Below are 10,027 nucleotides of genomic sequence, written 5' to 3' on the forward strand. Positions count from 1 at the left end.
AGGAAGAGCATTGGTCAAGTTTGACTTGACCAAATAGAGGTTGACACATCAAGTTTTGACTTGATGAATTGCCACATCATGAGGATGACTCATCCTACATGGCATGCCACATCATCCCCTTATATAATGGTGTGCCACCTCATGGAGGTTACACACCATTAATCCTCTTAATGTGGCCGGCCACATTAATGTGGGGGTTACACATGTGGTGGCCGGCCACACTAAGTGATGAGATGTTTTCATTTGGTAAAAATTGAATGGTGTTCAATGCTTCTTCTTCCTTGGGTGCTTCTCCCTCTCTCTAGCTTGCTGATGGTCGTGGCTTCATGGTGGAGAAGAAGTGAGAGTTGATTCTAAGCAACTAGGTGGTGTGAAGGTCACAAAAGGAGAGTAACTAGAGGAGTGTGTGAGTTCCTTTTTCCCTTCTCTCCTTTCTCACCTTTTAGATCCAATCCGAGAGCCCTAGAAAGTGCTAGCACACTTGTGGGTTCTCTTCTCCATCTTTGAGTGGTAGAAGACCACTCCTTGTTCGTGTGGATACCGCTAGAGGACCGTTCGCTTGACGGTCTCGAGATCCGGCTACCTTTGGACGTTGCGGGATTGCGAAGGGCACGCATCAAGGGTAAATGTTTTTCCCTCGTAGATCTAAGAGTCGATCGTGTTTTAAACTCGTACTCGTATTTTTTCGAAAGTTTTACCTTGCACGAGATTCGTGGCTTGGGCGATTCGGGGTTTCCGCGACGCGAAAAGCGGTTTTCGCGGCCCGAAAAACCCAACACGGCCTACGTCATGATCCAGGCGTCCGGAGATGGATGAGTTTTGCGGGATCAAGTTTCAACAAAAGCACGCCATGTCAGCCCTATGGGGGCATCCAAGAGGGGATCCTGGCATTTGGATGAGACTATAAAATGAGGCTTTGACCAGTAGCTCAAGCACATCAATTCAAAGAAGTTTCTTTCTCGCACACTACTCAGAAAACACTTCTACGATGCTCAAATGGTGCTCTAACGACCAAAGACTCGCAACTTCAAATCTTTAAAAGTTGTTGGTATAATTTTATTTACTGTTTTAAATCATTGTAGTTCTTATACTTCATTATTATAATCTTTTTCGAACTACTAGTAGAAGGTCTATCGAAAACACTCAATGAGAGCGGGTCTTGGAATAGGGGTGGTCACAGGCTTCAAATCAAGTAAATTTTAATTGTGTTAACGTGTTGTTTACTTTTTATCTCTTGCTTTTATTCCGTTGCACTTACTCTTTACACGAGTGCTTTTTAAAATCATGAAAAAACTATGAGGGCTACTCCCCCACTAGCGCTTTATGTTAGATTTATCATATTCACGTAATCACAATACTATTCTATTTCTAAAACTTTGTGACTCTAACCATATTCAAATTTTTTGAATCTGGACCATGTAATACCATTAGTGAGTTTTGTCAAAAATTCACTTATGAATTTAGGCTTATTAAATTTAATTCAAACAAAGATTGATGTATTTTTGGAACTCTCATATGTGTAATTGTGCTTTTTTAACCTTGGTTCTACACCCTATTTAGTCTTCTATGAATTTGCTTTTTTTTTAAAAAAAAAAAAATCAACCTTATATAGTTTTGACACATACGGATGCACTCAAGTTTATCATATTCACTCGAAAATAACACCTATGTATTCCTAAAACTCTCCTAATTCTAACCCTATTGAAATTTATAAATATGGCCATTATTCACTATATGACCATCAAAGGACGGAAAAAGGAGATGAGCTAAGTAATTCTTTTTTAAAAAAAAAAAATCAATGTGCAATAAATCTAATAGTGAAAACTTTTTTATAAATTCTTTTACAATAGGTAATAAAAAAATTCTTTGGATTGGACTAAAGCCCAAGACAACCCTTAAAAAGATTCGTCCTTCCTTGACCATCAATTACTTTTGATCAAATCTTGGTCTTGGAAATATTTAAATTAATTCAAATAAGAATAAATATGTTATTAGAAGTCTCTTGAATGTAACTATGCTCTCCAACCTTTATTTTACACTCTAAATAGGTTGGTGTGAGTTTTAAAAATTTATACAATTTTAATTAAATTTAGCATAAGTCATTATTGGACTTATATTATTATATTCACTTAACAATAATACTAATATCATTTTAAAATTTTAAATTTTGGATATTATATGAGTTTTGATTCACTAACAGGATCCATATCAACTACTTTATCCAAAGATTTTACCTTAAATTTTGGATAGGGTAACTAAAAATCCTCTACATCAATTATCCTATTTATTTTCCAAATTTAAATTTGATGAATAGTGATTCTCTAAATTTAAGGAATGAAACCTTACCTTAAAAATAAAATAATATTTTTTTAATCTCTCTCCTTCCACTTAATCTTTTCAATTTCTCTCCTTCCGCTCATTTCATAAATATAATAATAAAAAATAGAAGAAAGAGAAAAAAATAATAAAAAATTTAAGGAGGATGGAAATTTTAGGGTATTTGATGTAGTGTGTAGTGAAAAGTGATTATCTAAATTTAATAAAATGGATCATTTATCTAAAATTTTAGATATAGTAATAGAAAAATTGATGTGGATGCTCTTAATCAAATTCAATCCAAATTAAAACTAATGTAATACTAGGATTCTTCTAAATGTAACCATGCCCCTCCAAGTTTGATTCATACCTTATACCTGGGAAAAAATGTTATTAGTTCAGATTCATTGTTAGACTTAGAATTATTATATAATTAACACTAACATTAATGTATTCCTTATACCTGGGATAAAATGTTATCAGTTCAGATTAGACTTAGAATTATTATATAATTAACACTAACATTAATGTATTCCTGAAACTCACGTAATTCTAATTATGTTAGAAAATTTAGATCTTGGGATATTTTATGATCATTAATAAATTTTAATTGGAACTCACTTATTGTGTTAGACACAATCAATTCAAATCAAAACAAAAACTAATGCATTTGTATCAGTTTCATAAGTATAATTATACACTCCCCTTCACCTTTGTTTTTTTTAACGTAGATATGTATGTATCTTTTAAAAATAAAGTTCATCACGAACTCTCCCCTTCAATCTAGATTCATAGATGATGTGTGTAATTAAAGGATGTTAAATTTTTTAATTGTTCATCACTAACGTTTTCTTATTTATTATGATCATCAATGGAAAAATTTTATAGCAGCTTGGTTACCTCAAAATTAGCTGGATTTATTATTTTTTTAAATAAGTTTAATATTAAATAAATATTCGGATTATTTTTAAATCTTATATAACCTGCTATCGGTAAATTTAAAAAGAAAATCATCTATCTTAACATTAATCGAGTTAAATTTAAAAAAATCTGAATTATTATAAAATCCTCGTTCCCGGCGCATTCAAGTCAAAACTGGGCGGGGTAAAACATCCACGTGCTGGAGTCAAGTCATTACGCCACGAGGACTGAATCCAAACGTAATAAATTAAACCGGTCAAGCGTTATCGATTCCCATCCATCAAACGGCCTGGTCATCGATCGCTTCGAGAGCTGCTTTTCCCCCTCCCTACACCCTCACCTTCCGGGCCCACCAAATCTTTTTATCCTTATATCCTTTTCTTAATCAATTCCCACGTTTTTTTTCCCTTTTATCTATTGATTTTATTTTTTTAATCATTTTATTTTTCTTCCTGTTCAATCATTTTTTTACGTTTTTTTTATGTTTGTAATATTTTATTGTAAAAATTTTACTAGTGAAAAATTAAGAGTTATTATTTGTAAAATTTTTAAAAGTAAAAAAATATGGATCAAAATAAGAATTATATATTTGAAATTAATAAAAATACTAATGAAAAATTCTGACATATGTTAAAAGTTAGAAGGGGATAATTTAAAGAGATGAGAAATTTTGACATGTATCAAGGGTTGAAATTAAGTAATTTAAAGGGAAGAAAGGTTTTAACATGTGTCAAGAGTGAGAAGGGAAATAATTTAAAGAGAGAAGAGATTTTGACATCTGTCAAGGGTTGAAAGGATAGTTTAAAGGGAGAGTGATGTTTAACATGTGTCAAGGATTGGAGGATCGGTAATTTAAAGGGATGGGAGGTTTTGACATATGTTAAGCGTTGAAGAGGGGTAATTTAAATAAAGGGGCGTTTTGACAAGTGTCAATGCTTGGAGGATGAGTAATTAAAAAAAGTGAGAGGTTTTGACATGTGTCATGTGTCAAGAGTGAGAAAGGAAGGATAATTTAAAGAGAGAGAAGATTTTATCATGTGTCAAGATTTGGATAAAAATAATTTAAATGTCGAATTAGGAAGGTAATTTTAAAGAAATGTGAGATTCTAATATATGTTAAAAATTATATAAAATAAAAAATTTTCATAAAAAATAATATATAAAATTGATTAAAAAAATAAAAATAAATAAAAAATAAATAAAATTGAAAAAATAAACTAAATTGATTTAAAAATAAAATTAAATAAAATTAAAAAAATATGATAAAAAATAATAAATAAAACTGATTAAAAAAATAAAACTAAATAAAATTTAAAAAATATATAAGTATTGATAAAAATAATAAATAAAATTAATTAAAAAACTAAATAAAACTTAAGTAAAAATGAAAAAAAAAGAAAAAGGGTAGAAGTGTCATTTAGCAGGGAGGGGGAAATAATTTACATCGCTTCTATTTTGCTGCTGACACTGAACAGTAGTGTTTTATCCAATTCTCGACCATTTGACTATTGAACATTACGACGAACCGTGATCATACTCCCGGCGCAAGGACCACGCGTCCACATCACTTCGACACTTGCTTCCGGATTCATCCACGCACCCTCCTCATCCCACTTGCCCGTTCCTTCTTACCTCCTTCCGCGCGCGCACACAGAGTCAGGATTAGATGACCAGATCCAACGTCATTCCTTTTAGTTTTTCTATGCTTTTTCAACAATCGACTCCTTCTCCGAACCATCTCGTTCTCCCTTTGTTATAAGTGTCGACTCTTCCAACCATTTCCACTCAACTCTCCACTCTCTCATCTCCTGCTATCACTGGGATCTTCTTCTTCTAGATGGCTTCGACGGATGACTGCCTCACCCTTGATTTTATCAGCCAATACCTCCTCGGCGACGATGACGCACCCCAGGACCTGCCGTCCCTCCACCGTCGCCCGCGCCTCACCGTATCCGTCCTTCCCCGAGATCCCGTTGCCTTCCCAACCGTCTCCGGGAACAACGAGGCGAGGCGGTACCGCGGGGTCCGCCAGCGGCCGTGGGGCAAGTTCGCGGCCGAGATCCGCGACCCCGCCCGGCGAGGGACGCGGCTGTGGCTCGGCACCTTCGACAGCGCCGTCGAGGCCGCCAAGGCCTATGACCGCGCCGCCTTCCAGATGCGCGGCCGCAAGGCGATCCTCAACTTCCCCCACGAGATCGGTGCCGGTGGCGGCTGGGTTCCGGCTCCGGCTGTCACGGCGTCGTCCGGTGAGAAGAGGAAGCGAGAGGCGGAGGAGGAAGGATGGGTGGCGGAATCGAGGGCGATTAAGAAGGAGCGGTCGCCGGAAGTCGAGGGCAGCAGCGAGGGGCGTGCTCCGCCGCCGTGCCCCCTGACGCCATCGAGTTGGAAAGGGGTTTGGGATGGGGAGACGACGGGCATCTTTAACCTGCCGCCGTTATCTCCTCTCCGTTCTTTGGGATTTCCGCAACTCACCGTCAGCTGAAAATGATCTGATCCGTCCATCGAAGTGAGACATATTTTGATTGACGGCGTTCACGGATCGAAATAGATGGTCAGCGAAGAGATAGTATTGGATTATTATTTTATTAATTATGTTGTTGGGAGTGGTTGGGGGCTGTGTGTAAATTGGCGGTGGGATAAATCGTGTTGTTTATTTATTTATTTATTCTTTTGTTTGTTGGCAAGCCATTTGGACTAAATATTTGCATTCCAACGAAATGAAATGTCTAGTGTATATTTTCTTCTTAAGTAAAGTTATTTTAAACTTCGCAATTCCATCTTTTTACCTTAGCATGTACTTAGCCTTTCAAAATTATCAATTCGTCTATACTAAGTTTGAGAGGGGTGTATTCACTTTTAATTATTTTGAATAATTTTTATGGATTTTAAAAGTATAAGTATATTTAATCTAGATTTTTATAAATTTTATATAAATCTAATAGTATTCAAATTAGATTTAATTTTAAAACGTTAAGTTTAAATACTGATCCGGTGGTAAGAAAGGGGGTTCACTCGGATGATGGTCAACGGCTCTGTGATGGTCGCAGTCAAAGTTAACCTACCTGAGCAATCAGTTCGAGCAGTGCCTGAGCCGACACTTTGATAGCTTGGTCGTTACGCCGAGCTTCCTACACTCACAAGCTAAGCAGGATTCCTTTTGTTCAGAGGACCGCGTCAGTCGCCCTCGGTCGAGCGGACGACCAGCTCGGCTCAGCCGTGATGCCCATCGAACGACCCGCTCGACCCGATACCGACAAAAATAGCATCTGTCTATATCTTCCTCGAGACAAGCGCCATCGACAGACGACATGGTCGGCGGCCGGACCAGACAAAGAATCGTACGGTGGAAGCTTCCACTGTCACGTCAGGAATATGCTTGGACAATTGAGGTATGGCGTCAGACGCACTTTTTTGGCACGACCATTTCTAGGTATACTTTGGGGAATGTGTACGCCTCAGAAAGCGTACATGCGCCCCCTGGGAGCCCTATATAAGGGCCACCAACCTTCGACGGAGGTATGTATTCTCATATACTGTAGCTACAATCTTCATTCTCGTTGCTCTGCCTCAATCTCTTCTCGCCGGAGCTGACTTGAGCATCGGAGGGTCGTCGTCGGAAACCCCTTCCCGGCTCAGTTTTGTGCTTGCGGGTTCTCACCGGAGGTTCATGCTAGCCGGATGTTCATACGCTGTGAACGAAAGCGACATGTCCCCAGCGTCTGTCGACTCAGCACCCGGACAGGATCAAATTGGCGTCGTATGTGGGAACACACTTGGATCCGGAGCCGAGACGATGGAAGAAGCTGGACGTCAACACATTGTGATGCTCTCCCAAGAAGAGCTCGACGCGCTCATCCAGGCGCGAGCAGCGAAGATAGTGGAGCAGCAACAAAAGGCTCACGCCGAGCGGCCGGCACAGCAGGCCACCTCGGCGTCAGGTGGTCGAGCGGCACTGGAAGATCGACTGGAGCAATTTTCTACGTGGGCGCAGAATAGTGGGCAGATCGGCACACCAGGAGAGGCACCCGCTGCCCCTATTCCATTCCATCGGGCCCTGTTCCAGACTCCGTCCGAGCTGGGCCAAGCCAACCAGAGATCATCCGATGAAGCGCCCGTGCGGGATGCTAGGAAGGGGAAGTCGCCTCGAACCGAGTTATCCCCCGAGTGGATCAATCGCCAGTTCTCTGAGGCGATCCTACAAGACCCGCTCCCAAAGCATTACGCTCCTCTAGCGATCGAGAGTACAATGGTACAACCGACCCGGACGACCACCTCAGTAAGTTCGACAACGCCACAACTCTCCATCAATACACCGACGGAGTCAAATACAAGGTCTTCCTCACCACCTTGTCCGGCTCCGCACAATGTTGGTTTCGGAGGTTGCCGGACGGATCGATTCGAAGTTTTAAGGATTTCCGGATGGTTTTCCTCCACCACTTTGCGAGCAGCAGGCAATACCAAAAGACCAACGTCAATCTGTTCTCCATGAAGCAAGGGGCCAGAGAGACTCTCCGAGCTTACATCCAGCAATTTAATCAGGCCGCTCTAGACATTCCTGCAGTCTCATCCGAGACCATGATGCACACCTTCACCCAGGGGTTGATGGATGGCGACTTCTTCCGCTCACTCATCAGGAAACCACCGCTCGACTATGACCATATGTTGAAAAAGGCGAGCGAATACATCAACGTGGAGGAGGCGCAAGCGGTCCGTAAAAAGGAAACACCGACAGAGTTAGCAGTGTCAGCCGAGCGAAGGCCTCAAGCCATTCATCAACCACCCAAAGGACCCCGGGTCGAGAGGATGAGGTCGCATCAGGAATCAAGGTCGCACGTTGTCCAACACGTGGCGGCCGAACGACCTAAGCCGAAAGGAAATGTATGGACTCCCACGTTTTGTTCAATTCATCAGTTGGCAACCCACAACACCCGCGACTCTTGGAGTCTCGCCCTAGTCACTAAGCCCATGAGCTATCGTCGTCGATCGCCTTCGCCTGACCGGCGGCATAATCATCAAAATGCCGGACGGCGAGAAGCCAGACAATCACCCGAGCAGCGACACCCGAACCAACCAAGAAGCAACCCTCAAGCCTCCCATGAGTGAGCCAAACAGTCTGCTTGGGAGGAAGAAAATAGATGCAACACCGCTCGGGGGGAAATCAACATCATCGCTGGTGGGCCAACCAGCGGTGACTCCAACCGAGCCCGCAAGTCGTACGCCCGACGGCTAGAGATCCATGCCGTGGGATGCAACCGAGAGAAGGCGAACGGGCCCGAAATCAGCTTCGCCCCTGGCGACCTCGAGAGAGTTAAAGTGCCTCACGACGACGCCCTCATCATCCGAGCGGTAATAGCAAACTACACTATTCATCGCATCTTTATTGACACAGGGAGCTCGGTCAACATCATCTTCAAGAAGGCGTTCGACCAGCTTCAGATCGACAGGGCTGAGCTGCTGCGTATGACAACGCCCCTATTCGGATTCACTGGCAACGAGGTTCAGCCGGTCGGCCCGATGAAATTGGCTATTTCGCTCGGTGAAGAGCCGCTCAGAAGGACGCAGAGCACTAACTTTATCATAGTGGATGCGCGCTCGGCGTACAACGTCATTTTGGGTCGACCAGCCCTCGCTGAATTCCAAGCTGTCGTCTCGACATTCTATCAGAAGATCAAGTTTCCTATCGAAGACCAAGTGGGAGAGCTCAGAGGCGATCAGTTGGCAGCACGACGCTACTATGTGGAGATGGTCCGAGACGAGTCGAGGTCCGCTCGGAAGGCCCTCTGGATCGAGGTAAATGTTATAACTGAAAGGCCTCCCCCCTTAGTTTATGAAGAAAAAAGAAGAAGTGCAAATCCGGGATAGCCGACCGGAGGCCACCACCTTCGTTGCATCGGACCTGGAAGCGGGCCCGAAGGAGGAGCTGATCAGTTGCCTGTAGCGCAACAACTACGTCTTCGCGTGGTCAACACACGAGCTACCGGGCATCTCGCCGAGAGTGGCGCAGCACGAGCTTCATGTCCGGCCGAACACTCATCCCGTCAAGCAGAAGAAGCGGGACTTTAGTGCCGAGCAGAACGTCATCATCCGAGCGGAAGTCGAGAAACTCATGGCGGTCGGCCACATACGAGAGGTGCAGTTCCCAAGCTGGCTAGCCAATGTGGTGCTAGTCTCCAAACCGGGTAATAAGTAGAGGGTCTGCATCGACTTCTGGGATCTAAATAGGGCATGCCCAAAAGACTTTTACCCTCTGCCCCGAATTGACCAGATGGTAGACTCAACCACTAGATGCGAGCTGATATGCATGTTGGATGTTAATTAGGGTTACCACCAAGTGCCGCTCGCCCGAGAAGACCAGGAGAAAGTGAGTTTCATTACAACGAACGACACCTACTGCTACAACGTAATGTCGTTCAGACTAAAGAACGTCGATGCCACATACCAACGACTCATGAACAAAGTGTTCCTGAAGCAGATCGGGTGAAACCTGGAGGTATACGTTGATGACATACTTATTAAATCAATCCGAGTGGTCAACCTTTGTGCAAATATAGAAGAAACCTTCGGGACGCTGAGGACATACGGGGTCAAGCTAAATCCCCAGAAGTGTCTGTTCGGAGTAAAAAGTGGACGCTTTCTGGGGTACATCGTTACTGAGTGGGGCATAGAGGCAAATCCCAGTAAAGTGAAAGCGCTGCAAGACATATCGCCTCCCAGAAGCCTGAAGGAAGCGCAACACCTCATGGGACGGATAACCGCGCTGTCCAGATTTATCTCGAGGACCGTCGACCGG

At 42.5% G+C, this 10,027-nt stretch overlaps 1 protein-coding gene across 1 annotated transcript; it reads left to right on the forward strand.

The window, feature by feature from the left end:
- The first annotated feature begins 5,003 nt into the window (after window positions 1-5,003).
- On the forward strand, window positions 5,004-6,009 carry LOC121998236 (ethylene-responsive transcription factor ERF105-like). Its single transcript, XM_042553051.1, has one exon. The coding sequence runs from the start codon at window positions 5,075-5,077 to the stop codon at window positions 5,717-5,719; it is 645 nt and encodes a 214-aa protein (XP_042408985.1). The 5' UTR covers window positions 5,004-5,074; the 3' UTR covers window positions 5,720-6,009.
- Window positions 6,010-10,027: the final 4,018 nt, after the last annotated feature.

This window comes from Zingiber officinale, chromosome 6A (assembly GCF_018446385.1).
Source record: "Zingiber officinale cultivar Zhangliang chromosome 6A, Zo_v1.1, whole genome shotgun sequence".
NCBI lineage: Eukaryota > Viridiplantae > Streptophyta > Magnoliopsida > Zingiberales > Zingiberaceae > Zingiber > Zingiber officinale.